Raw genomic sequence first — 23,067 nt, forward strand, 5'->3', positions numbered from 1 at the left:
ATCACTGATGTATTGATTGGGAAAGCACACTTTATGGGGATTCTGGCATTGTGCCCCCTCCCCTTATGAGTGCTCTCACATCAGTAGACTACTTCTTGAAAGCAAATTTGAAAGGAATTTACCTAACAATTTTGAGTGACAAACTTTTGTGGAAAAAAATAAACAAAATATAAAACATTTTTATGCTCTTTTATGAAATTCTGGATGCATCCCTCATATTAACTATAAGGCTCATCGACATCTTTTGAGTGAAATTTTAATATATATTGTATATTATGACTTAAGTGACAGCCAGGATCGGACCCAGTATCTTTTTGGCCTCCTCCTTCTACTGTCCTCGTATCAGGTCCTCGTATTCAACTTCTAATTGAAGTTGTTGTATAATGCTAAGATGTATAAGTCCAACCAAATTCTGGACATCCATCTTGGTCGGAGGTTGGCAATCGACTGAAAAATGTCTCATGTGCCGCGATCAATATGCCGATTGCTTGAAATCGTTTCAAGAGCCCATCATGAACGTAACACAATCGTTCCATTCGTAGCACCACCGTACCGAGGTCCTAATTAGCGTATGGGCCTCGTTGTACGGTCGCTTTGATCGCAGAAGCAGCGCATCACATCTGCCTCAAATCGTGGCAAGAGGTGGCAGCGTCGTACTACCAGCGTATTACCATCGCCTTCAGCGCAGGTCCGTCGCAGTGAAGTTGTAGTGCAATCGCCTCGCAGGCTAAAAATAGAATTCGAGGACGATTCTGCTACGCTTTGCGGGATTAAGACAGATCGCCATGATCGCCATCCTAGTGAGATGGGGGCCGTAGGGGCTTTTTTTTATCTATGCGATGTTGACTTCAACAATATTTCTAGGTGAATTAACCCCAAATGTTGACATGAAAATGAAGAAAAATTATGTATTTATTGAGAATAACACCTTAACGTTATTCCTGTACAATCAGAAAGTATTTCATAGGATATATCTTGACTAATATTGTCTTTAAAATGATGCTTGAAAGGATGCGATAGAGACTTCGAAAAAAAAATGAGAGTATTGTCCTTTTTTGTTAAAAAGAAATCTCTGTAAAGACGCTGAAGCGCATAGTGCAAGCGTATTTGAAGTCAATAAATTGACGCAATCTGCCCCCTTTGCCACACCTCCTGGCGGAATGGATTCCAATTGGTTGAGTGACACGAGAGAGCTATAAAAGCGCGTTTCTAATTGGATATTGATTAAAAAGTAGGTTTGTCTTACAGAGATAAAATGAAGATAAAATTGTTCTCAGATTATCAATTCGAAGAGATCCAAGGGTATTTTATCTCGCTGATTTTAACGGAGATAAAATATTTTATTGTATCTGAGATAAAATGGATCTCAGAATACCACCCATGGTCACACCGCCCGAGCGTTGTTGGAGCGGTCGTGGAGCGGAGAGAAAAAAAATCATCACCGCTCGCTACCGTTCATCATTTTCGATTTCGATTTTTTTTTTTCGATTTATGTTTTCGATTTTTCCCCAATTTTGTGAGCGAAATTCGGCCCTCTTTCCCTACCGCTCCACGACCGCTCCAACAACGCTCGGGCGGTGTGACCATGCCTTAAGCTCATTGGATTTGGTTGAACATTAGTAAACGTAAAGTTCGGAATTAACGAGTTCTAAGATAACCGTGGCATTAGTCGGCATCAGACAGGTCCTGGGGTGGTATTCTGAAAACGTTCTTATCTTTGTTCTTATCTCAATGAGATAAGAAGACGCTAAAATCATTGCAAATCGGTATTCTGAAAATCTTCTTAACGCGTTCTTATCTCTGTAAGGACTGCCTCCTTCTTATCTTCAACACGCCCATTTTTAAGATATTACCAATCAAAATGCGCTTTATATTGGCAGTTTAACCAATAGAAGCGTTCCTTATTTGTGAAGAGAATATCATGGGCGCTGCGCGTACACCGTTTCTGGCGCATTGCGCGAAATAGGCATTTTATACGCAATGACTGATTATTATGATTTCGAGACACGTGCACAAAATAAAGAAAGGAAGAAAGTAAAAAAAAAAGGTAAAGAAAGCAGTTACGAATAAGAATAAAACAGGAAGAAAGAAAGTAAGTAGGTAAGTAAGAAGACAGAAAAGGGTCAGAATGAAGCAGAAATTTAAAAAATAAAAGGATCAAAGCAGAAAACAATGAATGAAAGAAAAGGTAAACGAAAGAAAGCAAGCAAAAAGAAAATAAAAAAAAATCAAAAGAAATAAAAAAGGATAGAATACAAGAAAGAAAAAGGAGGAATAAATAGAATGATAATCAATGATAAAAAGAGGAATACAAAATTGAAGGAAAAATAAAGAAGGAAAAGGAAAGAAACTTAAAGGAAAAAAACGAAAAATGACAAATTAAAATGATTAAAAAGGATAAAATGAAGGAATAAAGAACAAAAAAAGTTAGAAAAAATGAATGAAAGAAAGTAAAAAAAGGAAAGAATAAAAATATGTAAAAAGTGAAGGAAGAGAGAAAAGGGGAAAATGAAACAAAGAAATAAAGAAAGAGAGGGCGAGAAAGAAAGAGATAAAGAGAGAGAAGATAAAAGATGAAAGGAAAATTAAAGCAAAATTGAAAACTAAATAAAGATAAAAAGAAAGGTGAATTCAAAGAAGGAAAGAAAAAGAAGGAGAAAATAAAGACAGGAAAATGAAGAATGAATGAAAAAAATGAAAGATTAATGGAAAGAATAAAGAGAAAGATTTTTAGAAATTAATAGAAGAATATAAAGAACGAACGAAATGAGAATGAGCAAAAAAAATAAATTAGAATAAAGAAGAAAGTAGGCCGAAAGAAGGCACACATTTAGTGTCATAAAGCAGAAATAAAAAGAATGAAAGAAAGAGCAAATGAACGAGCGCAAAAAAAGAAAAAAAAGAACCCCAAAATTGAAATGAAAGAAATTATAAGAGAAAGAAAACCGAAAAAAATGAGGTGAAAAATAGAATATTAAGGGAAGGAGGAAAGAAAGAAAAAAGGAACAAATTAAATGAATAAATGAAAAAATATGAAGAGGAAAGAATGAATGAAAGATAGAAAGAATGAAGAAATAAAAAGATTACAAAACATAAATGAAGTGAAGGATGAAAGGAAAAGAAAAACAGAAAGAAATAGAGAAAAGGGCAAAGAAAAAAACAAAAACTTAGTAAAGAAAAAAGGAAACACAGCGAAAAGGGAAATAAAAAAGGAAGGACCCCTCGGTAGACCAGCAGCACCATGATTGATGCTGTTGTGTAGGCCCATCCTCCCGTTTTTAATTTATCAATTCACATGTATCATTTTATATGTATTGTTATTTGTTTTTAACAGAAATAAATTCAATTAAAAGGAAAAGACAGAATAGATAAAATAACGCAAAAGAAAAATAAGGAAGAAGTTAAGATTCAAAGAATAAAACAAAATGAAGAATGAAAGAAAGGGAAAAAGACAAACAGAAAGAAAGGAAGAAAGAAAGAAATAAAAAAGGGATAGAAAAAAGATACAGGCAAAATAAAGGGTGAATGAAAGAAAAGGTGGGAGGAATACTTGTTACTACCAGTGGCCATCGATTTTTAGCAAGAAAGAAGGCGGACCTCGTAAGATGTGATAACCCTCTAGCTATCTTAAATATTATAAATATCGTAAAGAGATAAGAAAGAAAAATGATAAGAACGTTTTCAGAATACCACTTATCTTAATTTTGTTATCTTTTAGCGCGCTTTTGTATCAAATACGCGAATTATAAATTTACGCGCTTAGCATCAATGGAAAGTAAGATAAGAAAAAGATAAGATCAGAATACCAATTTAGGAACGTGACGTAGATAAGAACAAAATTAAGATAAAAATGTTTTCAGAATACCGCCCCAGATTTGAGATAAAGTTAATGCCCTAGCCTATACATGTATAGGCTATAGCCATAGCCTAGCCTAGTATTTTGTCTTGTCGTTAATGGCAATTTGATAAGTGTTAAAGAATTGGATCTAGATATAGGCTATAGGGTACCGCCAATTTTAGGTGCTGATTCATTCATGGTATGGCCGGCATTCAACACAACGAACGGAGTCCATGCGGCGCATGCGTACTCTTATTCCGACGACAAATGTCATGGATTTTCATATTAATGTCCACAACTGCGGTGGGAAATATAATTTCGCGACCGGCGACGCAGTTCCGAAATTACGCAACATTTTGTAAGTGCATGTCGGAATCAAAATTGCTCAAAAACGTGATTCCGTGTACAAAGTCAATGAAATAGATGCGTATCCAATCCATGCGAGCTTGAAGCGCGAGCTGAAATTTTTAATTTACTTCAATAACTCCATACATCTACTTGATTTGCTAGTTCAGCCCTCTGGACTGCCATACCCGAATAGAACTCCCAAGGATTTAAAAAGCGCGAGCGCGCCCTCTCCCGTTCAGGCTTACTACCCATGATCACCGCGCAATTAGCGTCCATCTTCCTCTTTTGCTTTCGGCAAGCCACCTGTCAAGACGTGCTCAGATAAGTCTCCTAAGAGCTCAAATCTTTTTGAGCTTTGGTATATTATTTTCGCTTATCTGTGGTGCATTCTCCCTTTTAATTTCAATCTTTCCATTTGTGTGTAAGATTGTGTTCAGAATTTACACTTGGCGTGACTTTTTAGACGTGTTTTTGGAGACACTTAAATTGTTTTTCTAACGTTTGAGTTCTCGTCGCGCCGCATCGCTAGCGCGTTCGCGAGGCACCGGGCTTGGCCTGCCTACGTGGCAGCAAGCCTTCTCCACCTGTCATGGTTATTGTTCTTCACGTTCAAAGCGTGGTGGCTTTTGGTGCCGTTTTTGAATTAAATTCTAGACAGCCTCTACACTTTGTTGTCGAGGGTGTTATTGTTATTTCTTTTTGCAGGTTGGGATCTTCAACTCTGTTCCTTCCTTGCTTTCTGGAATTGATTTATTAAGATTTTCGATTATTGATTGATTAATTCTTCAATTCTGTTTCCTTTCTGTTCTGAATAAATTTCTTAATTGATATTTTATTCACAGGCGGATCTTAAAGCTCAATTCCTTTTTCCTTTTGTTCTGAATAAATTTCTTGATTGATATTTTATTCACAGGCGGATCTTAAAGCTCAATTCCTTTTCCTTCTGTTCTGAATAAATTTTCTTGATTGATATTTTATTCACAGGCGCATCCTAAAGCTCAATTCCTTTTCCTTTCTGTTCTGAATAAAATTCTTGATTAATATTTTATTCACAGACGCTTCGGGGATTGTTTAATCCGGCTTACGCAATTATACCTGATGATTGTTTGGTTATTCAATCCCCCCTAAAAAAAAAAAAAAAAAAATTTTTTGTTCTTTACAGGTGGGGTCTCCTTCCTGTTAGAAATTTTTTTGACCTGTCCCGGAATTGTTTTCTTCGTTCAATTCCCTCTTCCCTCCTAGTCTTATATATTTTTTTTTTTTTTTTTTTTTATTTCGACAGGCGGGCTCTACGATTCCCTTTGAGGATTTACTGTGTCGTTCTTCCTCTTGGAATCGTTACTAGAGACGTTCCTCCTTCCTCCTGTTCTGAATTTCTTTACCTTTCCACAGGAGGTTACTTTTTTTTTTCCTCTTGGAAATTATCGTAAAATTTCTCTTATCTGGAATTATTTGTCTCTCAATCCCTTTTCTTCCTGCTCTGAAATGCTTGTTTTTGTGTTTCTTCGCAGGTGGAAACTTCGTTCTCTTCTGAACTTGCATTCATTTTTGAATTTTTGTTTCGAATTTTTCCTTCGGGCAAAAAAAAAAAAAAAAAAAAAGAGAATATAGTAGGGGAACCTTGTAGGAGTTTCTTTTTTCAAAGTCTCCGACCTCCTTTTTCTTACAGGCAGATACCTAAACTATTCTTAGGTTCTTCTTCCTCCCTACCCCTCCCCTCTTGTTTTGTTCTGTTTGCTCAAACAAACTCCTTTTAGGAGGAGGGAAAGACCACTCCGGTCTCCACTTTTAATCTAAGCGAGATCTTTGTAAAAAAAAAAAAAAAAGAAAAAGAAAAATTCTTGTTTTTCCTTTTTCAGGGTAGAGTGAGGTATCTTTGAATGGGACTAACACAGCCCCAGAGGACCTGGTGCCCTCCACGGGGACCGCCCCGATTGCAAGTTACAGAAGTCGGCCGCCTCCAGGCGAGCAGGAGGGACGCCGCGGTGAGCGCCCAGCGGCGGTGAGTATGAGGGTGCGTCGATCAGCATTCCGAATTTGCGGTCGGATGCTAAGAGAAGGAAGGCCGAGACTGTGGTGCCACGGTCTCGGACAAAGGAAAAAGTGGTAGCCAAGGCTTCCAAGCCTAAACTAGGTCCTGCCGCCGCAGCACCCATAGGGCTATGCGACCCACCGGCTACCGGGTCACCAGAAGTCCGGAGGGAGAGTGCGGTTCTCTCCCCCCGGCACAGGTCAGGATCTCTGCCGTATAAGTCGTCCTCCGTTGACAGCATCGGGAGAGATCGCCCAGCCCCTGACCGCGAGAGGCGTCACACAGACTGTAACCACAATCTGATCGTGACCACAATCTGACCCCGTCAGATTCGGGTGAAGTTTCGTTGTTGGCGGCCGCCCTGCCAGGGGCGGCAAATCGTAAGAGATCACCCGTGCCTCTTGTGCCTTCTTCTGCTCCGGCCACGCCGGCGGAGCCCGCAAAATAAGAAGAAGAAGAGGTCGAAGGAGAGGTCGGCCAGCCCTGTTGCCATGGGCATTCCTCCTTCAGACCCTCTTATCGGTGGCCAGATGTTACAGTCATACATGTTATGCTGCTATATTCTGCTACCGCGAGAGGCGTCACACATCGGGCTGTGACCACAATCTGACCCCGTCAGATTCGGGTGAAGTTTCATTGTCGGCGGCCGCCCTGCCAGGGGCGGCAAATCGTAAGAAATCACCCGTGCCTCTCATGCCTTCTTCTGCCCCGGCCACGCCGGCGGAGCCCGCAGAAAGAGAAGAAGAAGAAGAGGTCGAAGGAGAGGTTGGCCAGCCCTGCTGCCATGGGCGTTCCTCCTTCAGACCCTTGTGTCGGTGGTCAGATGTTACAGCTATTCATGCTGCTACATTCTGCTACCGCGAGAGGCGTCACACATCAGACTGTGACCACAATCTGACCCCGTCAGATTCGGGTGAAGTTTCGTTGTTGACGGCCGCCCTGCCAGGGGCGGCAAATCGTAAGAAATCACCCGTGCCTCTCGTGCCTTCTTCTGCCCCGGCCACACCGGCGGAGGCCGCGAAGAAGAAGAGGTCGAAGGTGAGGTCGGCCAGCCCTGTTGCCATGGGCGTCCCTCCTTCAGACCCTTGTGTCGGTGGTCAGATGTTACAGCTATTCATGCTGCTACATTCTGCTTTCGAGTAGTGCGGGTTCACCCCACCCTCGACGTCTACTCACCCCGCTGATGCCCCTGAGCATCAAGCGAGACAAGTGGGCAATAACCACCAGACACCCGGGAAATCCTCGAGCGATTCTGTTAAATCGCCAGCCAGTGCACCGACTAACCGGGTGCCCCAAGATCGCGTGTGCTTTCCAGCATTTTCGTCGATCTCAGAGCACGTGTCCCAGCCGACACGCGGGGCCACCCCGGCGCTTACTGGACAACCCCCCGGTTCAGTCCATAGAGCGAGACTCCCTTTACGAGGACAACCCCTATCCCGCGGTCGACTTTTCAGTAAGCGCTCAGGCGCTGCTTGACAAGTATCTACCTCACATCTACCCTCCGAGCGGGGGTATTGATGAAGCAAGGGAGTCCATATTTTCTCGCCCCGCCTCTTCAGGCGCTCCGAGCTCAATCGGCCGAATTGGGGGTCTCGGAGAGTGACGGGGTCGCTCTAGAGCTCCGTGGGTGTAAACCCACCCCCGCTCTGCTGCTGCCCGGAAGCGCCAGGCTCCGGCGCCGCCGTCTCGAAATTTTCAAGCCTCTCGAGGCTAGCGAGAAGGCAGAGGCAGGGGGGGGGCGATTATTATGCAGGTACTCCCGAATTCGCCCTCTACGTCAAGCTCACATACGGCGACGACTCCTTCTAAGCGGGCCCGTAGATTGGAGGTATGAATCTCTTACATACCGCATGCCGCACTTCTCTCGTGAGAATGTTTGGCTGCTTTGAGAGGACAACCTATCACGTCCGCGGACCGTCCGCCCAGGCGACGGGACCGTCGCTTTTCTGGCCTGAACCTCACTTTCTATTCGAAAGTAAGGGTGCCCTGTCTTACTTAGCTCCTACCCTTGCAACGCCAGAGTCAGGGCTAGTACAGACACCCGTTCTCCAGCGATCGCCGCTGAAGAGAGGGCGACTCTGATATGAGCACCATCACCGCTCAGCGGTATGTCTCACTATCTCATAGCTCTCCGAGCTTATGAGTATGTATATCGGATCTGAATGTCACGGCGATTAAAAGTTCTCCTGTGCTTAATAATCGCTATGCCTTCACCACCCGGTGCATTATGGTTATGTTAACCTATTTGTCTCGTATTCGGGCGGCTCGTACGAACCCTGCCCGAGCTGCCATCACCGGTCGTCCCCCCGGACACCGCCGGCAGCACCCGCACCGAATACGTGGAAGGAATCAGCTTTTCATATGCTAGATATCCCTCCTGTTGACATTCACAGCTGTTCCCCGAGTCTTTCCCGGTTGGGTAAACATCATCTCGGAGGAAAGTAACCGCCGTACATCTCATGAGATTGTTGGCTATGTACGCGCGTTCAAACTTGTTTAAAGCCCCAGGATTCTCTGTCGGCATTCTATGCCTACTTTCTGGGCACACCCACCGTACCGGGTCGGCGAGTTCACACCAAACTGTACACCGCCAGACCATCGGTCGAGCTCTAACTGTCTATCTTATAGACTGCCCTCTATGTGGGTCAATCTTGCGGGCGTCTCCGCCGCTCCCTCCTTGTGCGGAGTGGTCTACGGTGGATGTCTTTACCGTGCCCGTTAGTCGAATCGGCTTCTTTCTTAGAAATTTTTTCACGGCACACTCGAGTCGCCCCGCATGCTGCTTTCATCCTCCTTCCATGCAAGGCATGTGGCCAGGGTCACCGCACGACCGAGGATGATGTAACAGTGGATGGATGTATGCTTATGCCTTCCTAACCACGATCACTACGACCCGCCTTCTCTCGGGCCGACTGTGGATGAGCCTCTCCATGTAAGTGATTTACTTCACTGGAGTTCTTCTTTTAGAAATTTAGATTCTCATCCCCCGCTGCTTAGGGCGTCATTTTTGCCGCCCCCCGCAGCTTTTTGGAGCTCCTTATCTTACCGATATCGGACTGTTCCACGCTGCCGCAACCGGCGCCGGCGGTGCTCGCTCTTACGATCACCTGAGAAACAGGCCTTGTGACTGTTTTCATAAACAACTGGTTCTCACCGCAGACTGATGGAAATTTTGTGATTACTTCCTCAAGTCTCCTTCGCTTGTTTCTTCAAGCGAGGACTTCGACACTCTTAGCCAGTTTCCGTCCCTAACTTGATAGGACAGGGCCGTTGCTACCTCATTCGATTCCGTTGGGAATGTAACGGTTGAGGTATCATATCTGGCGATGTCTGTTCGTTTAGAGCATCTCTTGATGGTCGTTTACACGTAATATCGTGACAGATTTTTTTTCGCCAGCTCCCTCTGGCGTACACTTGCTGCTGCTAGGGATTCCCCCGCCCAGCGGACAGCCATCGCAGCCTAGCCTCACGGGCTCTCTCGGCGATGGTGGCTTGAGCCAAGCCACCTCTTCCACCGCGGGCACTGCACCCTCAGATGGGTGCTTCAATCAGTATGGGAGAAAGGGGATCCTGAGTTCTCTCTCGATCACTCGGTCTAACACACTTTTGTCGTGATGTGTACCGCGCTGTATCCCTGACACGCCCGGTGGAGCTGTTTTGACCAGACTGCTCTATTCTACATAGGCAACATGTCCGCGGCATTCCTTATTAACAGGATGGCACTCAGTCGCTTTCTCGACCCTTGTCTGCCTTACGAGTGGTTTTCTTCCTAAATCCCTACTCTCCGTCGTTCCTAGTCCCCTTCGGACCGCTAGTAACTTTTTACCACAGCTCTCTATCAGAATTCTGCAGATTTCTGCCCTCACGCATTTGAGACAGATATCGAATTCTGGGCGCTTTCTCCCACGCGGAGGATTCCCCTACAGAAATTTCCAAGCTTGCGGGAAGCGTGCGACTAGCTTGCGCAAGCTTGCGGCATGCTAGTAACTAGCATGCGGTTAGCTTAATAAGCGTGTGATATGCGTGCAGAGTAATAGTTAAGCGATCTTTTAGCGAGCAGGGACTGTTCGCTAGCATGCACTCGCTTATTAAGCGAGTGCCCTGCTAGTCGCATGCTAGTTACTAGCAAGCGGCACGCTTAAATTTCGGTAGGGGTTCTGAGATATCTCGCCTTCTCAGATTGGTCGATTGATCACTTACTGAGCCTTAAAAGCTTCAGTTTTCCGATCACGATTCTTGTTGAAATTTTCAACAAATTTCAATTCTTACGCTCTAGTCAGCAGGTGATGTTGTTCTCCTGACACTAGGCCGAGGGCCCATGATACTTAGTATTCCTGAGTATACAGGGCATTCCTCTCGAGGACATTTTTGAGGGCCGCCTTTTGGCGCTCAACTAACTCCTTCACTTCTTTCTACTTGAAGGACATTCCGTCCAGCGAGGCGAGATTTGCTGCTTCGGCGCTTAAAGCAGCTGCGGCTTTTTCCCCCTCTCCCTAAATTTCGTTGTTTTTGTTTTTTCTTTTAAATTTTCTTAGGCTTACAATTGAAAACATGCCTCCCTACGGTTTGAGTCCGTGCTGGTCTAGCAAATCAAGTAGATGTATGGAGTTATTGAAGTAAATTATGAAAATACTTACCTGATTTTCTTATTTACGAGATAACTCATACATCTACTTGATACCCTCCCACCGACCCTCCGCCTTGCGTAGCAACATGTTTCAACGTATGGGCTTGCGAAAGGTGAGGAAGATGGACGCTAATTGCGCGGTGATCATGGGTAGTAAGCCTGAACGGGAGAGGGCGCGCTCGCGCTTTTTAAATCCTTGGGAGTTCTATTCGGGTATGGCAGTCCAGAGGGCTGAACTAGCAAATCAAGTAGATGTATGAGTTATCTCGTAAATAAGAAAATCAGGTAAGTATTTTCATAATTTACAGGCCTGCAAGACAGAGCCTTCGCAGTGATCCATGAATACAATAGGGGAAGGCGGGGTAAGTTGAGCATAGGGGCAATTTGAGCCACCAGCCTCAGGCCAATAATGAATGAGTCAGACATTGTGGTGGTGTCATGTATTGATGACCCATAGCATAACCCCTAACCCCACCACATTGTTTCCAACTTTGAAACAAAAAGTGGTTTTTTAAAGGGAAAAATATGAATTTCAGCCAAACAAGTAAAAAAGAGTGTGAAATAGATAAGTGCTTTATAAACACACATGTCTTTAAATCTAATAAAGACATGATAACAGCATTATAATTCCAGGTATGGACCTTAATTCTTGTCATAGTCTTTTATATGATGGATGCATAATAAATGTGTGAATACAAAATTATCACACTAAGTTCGGACTGGGGTAAGTTGAGCCAAACAGCATGGGGCAAGTTGAGCCATGGTAATTCCTATGGTAATGTGTCTTAAAAAACAAACAAACCATAAAAATCGTTTGAAATGCAGGCTGAAAGGAGCAAATTTACATGACTGCTCTTTTCCTTTTACAGGATGTTAGTATTTATAGAGAATTAGCAAGTGAAAAGACTTTAAACAAAAAATTGACATGCTGGTTCTCCCCCATACATTTTGTACATAGTTTTTGTGGCTCAACTTACCCCAGAAGGTGGCTCAAACTTACCCCATATATGGGGCAAGTTGAGCCATTTGACATCGTTTTTTTCAAAGGTCACGATGACTTTCAGTGTGGGGATAGAAAGTTATATATATGTGGAAAATATTTCAGAAGAATTAAATTTAAAGGGAAGGTACTTATTTCGACAAGATTATTAATCATATCAATTCTAACATGCAAAAAGCAAAAACTGTCACAACTTACCCCGCCTTCCCCTACATATCTCACCAATCCAAATTGTAAGCGCGAAGCGCCATATTATTTTTTTAGATTTCGACCTGAATTCTTGATTTTAACTATGAAGAGGATCGATATAATTATTAACCAAACAATAAATTGATGCGAGCTTGAGCTGAATTTTTAAAGATATTCGACCTCAAAACTGGACTGGTTAAGCACGTATTATGATAAAGAACACGGTAAACGAGCGCGAAGCGGGAGGAGCTGAATATTTGCAGATATAGAACTAAAACAGGAGTCGACATTCGACGCAAAGTAACAATGATGAGGGTGGGCATAGGACTAAGATTCTATAGCGCGAATCACGCGCTGACAACTTTTATTTTACCACCGGAAAATTGAATATTCTAAGACACTTTTGAAATTATGAATAATTTGCTTACGTAGCAATTCATGCGAGAGCGGGATGAAAGTTTTAATTACCTGATCAGAAAAAGGACCTATCAATGACTGTTTGCAGTGACTCCTGAATAGAATTCATTTCTCACTCATCAATAATGTGAGATCGAACAGTGAGATGACATTTTGATTTCCGGACCTGAAACCTGGACATTTTAAGCACTTTTGTCATCTTAAAAAAATATGCGTATCTAACTAAACAATTCATGTGAGCACGAAGAGCGAGCTGTATTTATTAATAAACTGACCTAAAAGGGAATCAATATGACTGTTTGCAGTGACTCATGAATTGATTGTACATCTCACCAATTAAATAATTGGAGTACGAGTTGATATTTTTCATTTCCGTCCAGAAAACTGGATATTCTACGCACTTTTTGCAATCATGAACAAAATGGGAATCAAACAATTTATGTTAGCGCAAAATTTTGATACTCCTACGAGAAAAAAAAACATTCTTAAGTACTTTTTTGTAATCATGAACAGAAAAGGTACCTATAAAACAATCGATAAGAGAGCAAAGCGCGAGCTGAAAATTTTAGAGAATCCGTGCTGAAAACTTGACAGTTTAAGCACGTTTTAAATAAAAAAAGAAAAGTTTTATAGCGCGGATCAAGAGTTGATATTTTTTAGAATTAAAAACGGGAGAGTCTTTGCACAATTTTCTAACAATGGAAACGACGGTTATCATGCCCATTAAATTTTTTGATATTCCTCCTAAATCAAAACTTATAAACATTGTACTTTTTCAGTAAAAAAAAAGTGAGCTAAATCTTTTTTATGAACTGACCCGTAGGGGAACCTTTTTAGCGCTGTCCAACACGTAAGATAAATGTGAAGATGGTACAAATCTCACTAAGAAAAAAAGGTGAGACTGCGAAGCGCGAGCTGATTTTTTTTTTGGGGGGGGGGCAGGGCCCTGTCCAAGGAGGATTAGTCTATTGTTACTGTGGGTGCTGACTATTGTCACAGCACCCCCAGTAATAATAGTCCTCCGTAGCCAGCTCCATGTTTTGGTGCGATTTAGACCTGCAAGCGGGACATTCCAGTCACTGCCGGTACATGAAGCAATCGTACCCGGGGGGGGGGGGGGGCCACTTACATTGACGAGTGGATACCATGCGCGACCAAAAAAAACACGTAAAAAGGATGTCCTTTTCACGATAGGGCGCGTTACGTACGTAACGTGATAAGGGTGTCAAAAACACAAAAATAATGAAAAAAGGGTATCTATTTCGCTAGGAAAATTACGTGTTTAGGGTCGAATTTGCGGGGATGATAAAACAAAATTAAAATGTTTTATAAAGGATGTCATTTTTGCCCCAACACTACGTGTTTAGAGTCCGATTTGCGCGAGGTGTAGAAGGTGGGGTCGCACTAAACCATAAATAGACGACCGAAGGACCCGTAACAATAAAACATTCTTGTACTTGTTTAGGGGTTCATTTCAGGGAATATTTGCCAAGAGTATCGTTTTGTTTCCAATACTTGTTAAGGGTAGGGTTTCACACGCCAATACTTGTTAAGGGGTGCATTTTCAGAATATGGAAATTACGTGTTTAGGGTGCTTTTCGAGACCCCATGGTCGCGCATGGTATCCACTCGTGAATGGAAGTGGCCCCCCCCCCCGGGCAATCGTAACATTCCTATGCGATCCGCCAATTTATCATTTTTTTCCGACATGCGTCGGTCCAACGTCCCCTGCGCTTGGAAAATTACGAAAAATAATCTCAAAAACTTCTCAAAATCCGCACCATGATTTCTATTTACACTGACAAATTCACAGGTTTACCTTCTCTCACTTTTTCCTCCCCCCCCCCCTCGCTTGTTTCTTTTTCCTTTTTCTTTTTCACTTTTCTTGTTTCTCTTTTTCTTTCCTCTTTTTCCCCTCCTTCATTTTCACCTCTCCCCCGTTTTTTTCGGCGCAAAGATTTACCGACGATATCCCCAGAAGTGTGTGTGGGGGGGGGGGTCGCACCACACTCCCCCCTCTTAGCGATGGCCCTGAATGCAAATTGGGTTATTCAACCAAAATCATAAATGTATATGTTTTTTTTTTTTACTTTGTTGGTTCAAATTGATTTATTTTATGCTAGTTATGATCGCAAAAGTGTCCCCGACAAAGTTCTTCGAAAAAACAATAATAAAAGGTTAAAAAACAAAGAAATTTTAGAAATTATAAAATACATAAAAAATGTTATTACATTTTGGTAATTTGTGTAGATATTTGTTAGAAGTGTAAAAATCGATACTCTCATTAAAAATTAGCATTTTACTAGCTTAGTCTTGTACTTTACATCCGGCTCTACGCGCGTGCAAGTTTTTGCGGCCATCTCAATCAGCGACCGAGATATGGAGGGGGAGGTCAAATTGACCCCCCCCCCCCCCAGTATATCCTGGTATGAAATATCCCAGTTAAGTTTGACCATTGCGAATTGGCCATTTGACTCTTTCATAATATCCTATTTCAATGAAGATCACGATGATCAGCAGCAGCATCTCCATCGCCTATAACAATAACAAAATATTATTAGAAATCATACAATTCTAATTCATCTCCTTGTATGTGTTAATTATAATACAGTGAATTTTAAAATTTGGCATTAGGTGAATGATAAAAACAATCTGGACTAGACATTTCCCCTATTTCAAGGAAAATGAATGAACGATGGAAAAAATAATAGATCTTCGCCATTATGTTTCATGATAATATGCAGGAAACCACCGGTCCTAAACTCGGGTTGGTAGTTGATGTCGGGTGTGGCTCTGGTCAGTTCACCCAAAGTCTTGCTCAATATTTCGATAGAGCCTTAGGATTTGACGTCAGTGAAGCGCAGATTGAAGAAGCAAAGAAACACAATAAATTCAGTCATGTCGAATACAGGTATTAACTTTTAGAAAATCACATTATTTCTTTTTTTTGGGGGGGGGGGGGTGGGTACGGGTACGGAAACAAGTGATAGGTGTAGTAATAGTTAGTAACATTGAATGTAATAAACAGTATTCTTATCCCATACGGATAGATACACACACACACAAATATATATATATATATATATATATAGTGATAGGTGTATAACGTAATAGTAAAATTGAATGTAATAAACAGTATTCTTATCCCATATGGATAGATACACACAAATTATATATATTATAATTATAAGATTTTTTTTCCTAATAAGCTCCCTCTCTCCCCGTTTTTCTTTCTCATCCGATCTACTGAAATCCTCTTCATTGCTTTCTTGTTCAAGCATCTCTCCAGCCGAGGAACTGCCATTGGAAAGTGGTTGTGTGGACCTGTTGACTGTTGCATCTGCAATCCACTGGTTCGATATGCCTACTTTTACACGTGAAGTTGATCGTATATTGAAACCTGGAGGGTGTATCGCCGTCATTGGCACTTATCGCATCCGGGCTATCGACCACCAAAACGCACTGATCAAAGAAAGGCTGATAAAATGCAGGGAGAAATATGTTAGTATTCAAATAGGCAACAATTTTATTAACACAAACATTTCTAACCTATAAAACGGTAGAGATGAAGTGTGAGAAAAATAAAACAACTTTTCCAAAATCAGAACATGGGGCCCTAAAGTTTCATCAAAATGAAATGGTAAAAATCGTATGGTCTAGCGATTAGAGCATTGGACACATGATCTAAAGGTTTGAGTTCTGCCATTGTCTCCACATTGATACAATGCAGGCGCTCTGCCTAATTTAGACTAAAATGTTTTCTACAGTGCGTATCAAAAAAAGTTTACACTTTGAAAAAGCCCTGGGAATTAAAAAAAATACAACATGTAGGTAAATTTTTCGCATATTATCTTGGATTTGGGTCTCATCTATCCAATTAAACTAAAAGTTTTGACAGAATGTTGCATTTGAGTGAGCACTGTCCATTTTTTAAAGCTCGCAGAAATCTGTTTGCGCAGAAATACTTCTTTTCATGCCGTGTCAAGGGGAAAGGGCGAAATCAAACATACCCTACGAAACATTTCTTATACATTTCCCTTCCACTTTTAGTCAATTGAAATAAAACGAATACATTCAAGCATTTTGTTACAATTTTGCCACCCAAATTGAAATTTCAACACTTAGTAAGCACAACCTTTACCCTTTTTGTGCCAGCTGGATGCGAGGACATAACTGAATCTGAACAAAAGTTTATAGCAGACATCTCCAGCATTTTTTCACTAAGTTTTTATCATTTAAAGTGGATTTACATTACATTTTTTTTTATTTAGTTCTGTCTTGTTCCTCCACACTTTTTCCAAGCTTGACAATGATTTAAAAAATGAAAATCAAGCCTAAGCCATTTAATGTAAATCAGCTCAGTGTAAAGCAAATATCGTCACGATGGCCTCGGTGTGTGGGGAAGTGGGGTGGGGCACAATGCACTCTTCGAAGTGTTTTGGGCAAGGAAACAAGTTAAAAACAGATGTCTTCAAATAAATTTTACTAGCTAAATTCCATGTGCTCTTCATGATTAAGGTCTACTTTTATTCGCATAACTATTTCAAAGTTCTGCGCAAATCCTTTTTCACTAACTTTTCAAAAGTAAGTGGTGCTCACTCAAGCGGAAATATTTTCGACAGTTATATCGTCATTTGTTTAAATGGATCTGTACCAATGTCAAAATGTGGAAAAACCTTCGAGATATTACAAATGTATAATTTTACAGGATTTCTTTTATAAGTGTAAACTTTTTTTTGATACGCACTATATTGGTTATATGCCAGCTTGGCGTTATACCAGCAAAAAAAAACGGATTATGACGATCGTCTGCGTTTGCGGAGTGGGGATGGAACGGGGGTGGCTACACTGGTAGGGCACACCCTTTCGAGAAAAGGGTGGGTTGAGGGAGGGGGAGTCAAATTAACACACCTTTTTTTAGACAATTAACTGGGGAATTTTAACGAACGGCTGTGCTGAGTAGTATCGATCGTATACCAGTTGTTTTTGTTTGTGTGAGGGTATGGAGGCCTAAGTGCATTGGCCTGGTGTGTTTGTGGAATGGGTTGGTGGGTGGGTGCATGTGTGTGTGTGACTAGGGGACTAAAGAAAAGGGGAAAATATTTTTGTGCATTTTCATTTTATTAATGTATTTTAATATTCTCGGCTACCAGCTAGATTGCCATACATGTAAACTATTGTATAATCACTACTAATACCAGCTTGTGATGGAAATCCAGTTTTAAGTTCATTCACTTTAACATACTTCTATATACAAATACAAATTTATTCAGAATAGAAAACACGCTATATTTCTCTTAATTCAATAATGCTTTGTGGAATCGTTTCGAGGTTCTAGAATGATAAACTCTATTAAAATCATGCAATGTCATACAAAATCAGCAAAAACTGCAAACTCTCTTCTTTTTCTCATAAATCTATTAAAATCATATTGTTTTCATTTGATGAATAATATTCAGAGAAACGACTGGTTCAGAAAACTACTAATCACGGACTTTCATGAAAGCTCCCCGGTTGTCCCGAAAGCGTGAGTTAATTTGAACCCCCCCCCATCCTCAACCTACCCTTCGGAGAAAATCTCCGGCCCAGTTTTCTCGAAAGAGTGTGGCCACCCCGATCCGTGAACGCAGACGATCGTCACAAGCCGAAAAACTGTCTTGTCGAGTTTACAGAAACAGAAAGTAAATCAATTAGTGTTGAACATATTTTTTTCAAATTTGATTGATTCAGGTATTTTGTTTATCATATCGATATCACTACTATTCATATCATTAATTATTTTTATTTTCATAATTATCAATGTCATCATTATTATCTTATTGTCTGTTTGTCTGTATGTACACCATGACCATCTTCGTGCTTCCTACTGCTACTCCTTTTCTCAATCCCCTATTTTATTATACATTTTCTTCAATTATATTCTTCTCATTTACAGACACGAGAGCTGAACAACTACAGAGTCATAGATCAACAGACGTACTGCACTTTTTATGATACATTGGAATTCCCGTCCTACGATTTGAAAAGGCAAATGTTTTCCTCTATAGTCATCATTAATGACGTGTTTTTACATTATATTTTTACGTTTTCATTTTGTAATCATTTATTCATTCACCCCCCCCCCGCGACATTCATGTATTCTTGTGTGTGTGGGTGTGTGTGTGTTCATTCAAAACAAAAAAAGTGTGTGTGTGAGGGTGTGTAGACAGTGTTCCCAACCATTGACGATAAACATAAACTTATTTTAGAATATAAGGATCAAGAAAAGAAAATAGCTATTAAAATGGGGAAATTAGGACGGCACTTGCAAAATGGGAGACTACAGTAAAATTATGACAAGGTTAAGTTTGTAGGTCTTTATTTGCTTTCAATTATGTAATGCTTCTCCCGTGAGCTTGTTATATTCAAAATTGTTCATCAAATTGTTTTGTACTTTAAAACATGATTTACTTATGATGAGTGTGAGCAGATCGTCTGGACAGTGGTGTGTTGTGTGTGTGTGTTGGGGAGGGGGACGTTTGGTCTTAAAGCTTTTTTTCAATAACTGATTTCATTGTTTTCTTTTAAGATATATATGATTCATGATTATTTTAAGTTAGTGAAAAAAGTGAAAATATGAAATGTAAAGTATTTTATGTGATTTGAAATGTTAAATTGAAATGTTATGTAACTTTTTGTTCATGAAATCAGAATAAAAACAGTATTATAAAAAAACTGTTCAAGTTGCGCGCAAGTTCTAGTGTCGTAAAAAAAATAGAAAGTTAACATAGACGACAAAAATACAGTGGCGGGTCCAGCCCCTCCCCTCCCTGGAAAAATAGATTTTTATAGAGACAATTCTCAAAAGAAAAATGAATAAGAAAATTACCCTATTGTGAGAAGGAACCTCGAAGCCCAACATACAGGGAGACTCACATTATTCCCACCGACCCCAAGTCCACGTGTAATCTACTCTCCTCAAATCCTGGCACGGGGGAGAGACTCACAAAAGTCACGTAACACCCCCCCCCCCCCATTGTCTATATATACTGAAACGGGGATACTTTTATCAGTCTCCCTCTATGTTGGGCTTTGAGTATAGCTTCCTACTAAGTTTTATATATGCCACTATCCGTTTTAAAAGTTAGGGTGTGGTTTTTCAAACACAAGACTTGAAAGAAGGATTTATAATTCTCATTAATAAGAAACTAAGAAAAGACAAAACTAAAGATTAAGAAGGATGAGAAATATGTATGTGATTTCCCATTTGAATTGTTTGACGAAAATTTTAGGAACTACTAATATAATAGGTGGATGGGTGACTAATCTATATTAATATCGTCAACAATGGTTGACGTCGTATGGATCGTTTTCCTTTGCCGACGACGTCCTACTTGCGAAAGCGACTGGCGCGTATAATAATCTGGAGAGATTGAAGAGCGCCATCATATTCAACAACAACAACAAACCTTCTCACAAGGGGCCAAACTGGACTAGCCCCACCCCCACCCCTATATGGCGTGGGGTACATGTAATTACCCATGTTTACCCGTCAGAACATTTTTAAGGAAAAGACCTTCCCAACAAAAAAATTGAGCGAAAAGATAAATATCCAACTAGCATAATGCTCAAAATATTATCAAAATCGGATGTGAAATAAGAAAGTTGTGACATTTAAAATTTCGCTAAATTTCGGAAAATAATTATATGCACATCCTGGTCAGTATACAAAAGGGGACTAATGACATCACGCTCTCACTATTTTGTATTTCATTATAATTAAATTCTTTAATATTCAAATTTTCTCATTGTCATATGAAATAAAATGTTATTTCTTCCTGAACATGTATAACTACCATTTTTTTGTTCAATGTGGTCATTATTGGCAAATCTGTAAAAAGCGATGTATTTTGTAATTCAAACAATAACAAATAAAAGAAAGGGTGAGTGGGAGACATCATCGACTCTCTCATTTGCATATCAGTTATGCATAACTATTTTGTAATTTTTAAAAATGGGCAAAACTTTAGAATGTCATAACTTTCTTTTTTTATATTCGATCATTTAGATGAAATTTTCAGCGTTATGCTTGTTTGATTTTTCGTTATTGAATCAAATCAACATTTTTCTGGGGTGAACTTGACCTTTAAAGGAAACGTTGGCCCTTTTAAGCCCTAAAAAATCCCGGATCCGTCATACCAGAGCTGAATTGACGTGAAATGTGAAAATGAAAAATATGTCAATTGCATGAGGCGGAGGTGATCAACGCATAAGATGATTTTCATGGGAGATGAAAGAGAAAACAATGACTTTTGTTCTTGGAGATACTACACTTTTAAAAAGGTTGGGCAAAAAAAATGCAAAATTTTTAACCATCACTGGGCAACATACTGTCCACACAACTATTTGCTAAAATCTGTCTAAACTGGGTAATAAAAATGATAATTGAGTAATAAATACGCGCAATTGGATAATAATTGCCAGAAAATGTACAATTTTTTTTTATCAACTCAACACATGCAGTGGACAGTATGTTGCCTAACATTCATGACATTTTGAGTGTGCATACAATAAACTAAATTTCACACTGCATGTGTCCTTAAACTCTGATCGAAGCACGGTCTAGGCATACACAATTTAAAATAATAGACGGATTATTACCTATCATCATTGAAAATGATACATCTTTATTATTTGTGATTTCATTTAACTGGCTTCTAATCTATAACCGTATAAATGTTCGAACGTGATTACAGGTATTCTGTGGAATACGTCCGCACACTGACAGCTCCAGCTTATATTAACTTCCTGCAAACCATCTCGTTTTCCATTAAGTACCATGAACGTCATCCAAATACAACATTCTTCGACGAATACAGAGACAGGTACATTCATTTTCTTCCTACATGAACATCCTTCCATAAAGCGAAGGCCTAACAATATACCAAAATTCACAATCAAAAGACATAACGTTTATTGATGTTTGGAGAAAAATAAACGATTGATACTGTAACTCATTTGCCAAAATCGTATTCAGGAGTATAAATCACAATACATTTTTGTGAATAAAAGAATTTCCATTCTAAGTATATACCCTTTAAGATTCCTTATAAGTTCAAAGCCCCCCCCCCCCCTTCCCCTCGAAGTATGATACATCATTCATATCTGAGTGCTTGAAAGAGCTCTTTATATACTCCTATACCATGATAACTCACATGCAGAGCAAAAAAAATTGCTGTTTTTATAAATTCAATAAGGGTGCTGGGGTAATTATTAATCGCCTCATATACCGACCACTTTTTATTTAATCCATTGTTCATAACTGATAATGATTCAGTGTAAAGATGGATATGCAGGATCAAGGAAATGTGGATAAATTAAGCTGATCATAAAAAACGTATTGTAATATCGCTTAATTTCGTGATTGTTTCTATGCGCAACAAAAATATAATAAAAACTAATGGTTTCTGCTGTATATTGCGCAACAGTAATCTTGAAGATTTCATATTTTACACGTTTTTTTCTCTTATCTTATTTCAAGCTTACACTCTATCTTGGTTTCCGAGGGAGAGGAACATGAGGCATCTTTCCAGCTCACGTGGTTCTATGACGTTTTGATTGCTTGTAAACCCCTTACACAGAGTTAAGCCGCAGAACATTTTGGTTATCTGTTTTATTGAAATGATTTTGATATCAATAACAATAATGAGAATGTGATTTTATAGTGAGTTGTAATCAGGGTGTGAAATCTCTGATGCTCTAGTATGCGCCCAAATTATATATATACAATTATATATAGGCTGCTGCCCCCGTTGTATTTCTTTTTGTATTTCTTTTTATGTAACCCTCTTTTCAACAAAAATGAAATGAAATGTGTAGAAATAAATATGATAACGAAAATAATGTCACGCCACTTGCGGTCGGACTCGTTAATAATAAGATAAATTTGTATAGCGCAGGCACTCTACTGCGCTATGGTCAGTTACTGCAAACGCTTCCCTGCACAGAATCTGTCTTATATGGCCTTTTCATACCTTAATCTTGAATCATGTATCCCCCGAACAGAGTTCGGAGGATACTATGGTTTTGGCCTCGTCGCGCCGCCGCCTGTTAAGGCCCTAAACCGCAAATTGCACCTAAACCGCAAATCGCCGCCTAAGCTTGTAGAAAAAAAGTTTAGTCTTGTTTACTCAATAGCAATGCACTCTTTGTGCGTGCACACGTTCGCGCGAGAAATTGAGCCAGCTAGCTGTGCATACATGTATACATGTACGTAAACACTTCATGCAATTCGCGAAAGTTGTTTGATTCTGCTAAGTCTGCATGGGGGCCCTGGGGGAGGGCCCCAAGGGAGAAAACACTGTAAATTTCAAAAATCTTCTTCTTCTCCAGATCCAGAAGTAGAACAGTCAACTTGTTTTGTGTGTAGACACCTTAATAGGCGAAGAATAAAGTTGTTCATGCCAGTTCCTGGGGTGCCCCCCTTGGGGCCCTGTTGGGGCTTAAAAGTCGGGGGTGGGGCACTTCAGGGAAAAAACATATGTTTTTCTTCTGTTTCAAAATGGATGGTCAGATATCATTCAAACCTGGTAGGAATTATGCTTAGGTGTAGGGGACAGAAAGTTGTTCAAGGGATA

General features: G+C 40.3%; 1 protein-coding gene across 3 annotated transcripts in view; it reads left to right on the forward strand.

The window, feature by feature from the left end:
- LOC121410827 (uncharacterized methyltransferase-like C25B8.10) overlaps positions 1-22,255 on the forward strand; it is a 46,983-nt gene extending 24,728 nt beyond the window's left edge. For all 3 annotated transcript variants that reach the window (XM_041603142.1, XM_041603141.1, XM_041603143.1), the window contains exons 3-7: positions 15,196-15,362; positions 15,730-15,952; positions 18,387-18,478; positions 21,187-21,315; positions 21,972-22,255. In XM_041603142.1, coding sequence (XP_041459076.1) covers positions 15,196-15,362; positions 15,730-15,952; positions 18,387-18,478; positions 21,187-21,315; positions 21,972-22,077 — 717 coding nt within the window. In that variant the 3' untranslated portion in view covers positions 22,078-22,255. The remainder of the gene's footprint in view (positions 1-15,195; positions 15,363-15,729; positions 15,953-18,386; positions 18,479-21,186; positions 21,316-21,971) is intronic.
- Positions 22,256-23,067: the final 812 nt, after the last annotated feature.

The sequence above is a fragment of the Lytechinus variegatus genome, chromosome 3, assembly GCF_018143015.1.
Source record: "Lytechinus variegatus isolate NC3 chromosome 3, Lvar_3.0, whole genome shotgun sequence".
Lineage (NCBI taxonomy): Eukaryota > Metazoa > Echinodermata > Echinoidea > Temnopleuroida > Toxopneustidae > Lytechinus > Lytechinus variegatus.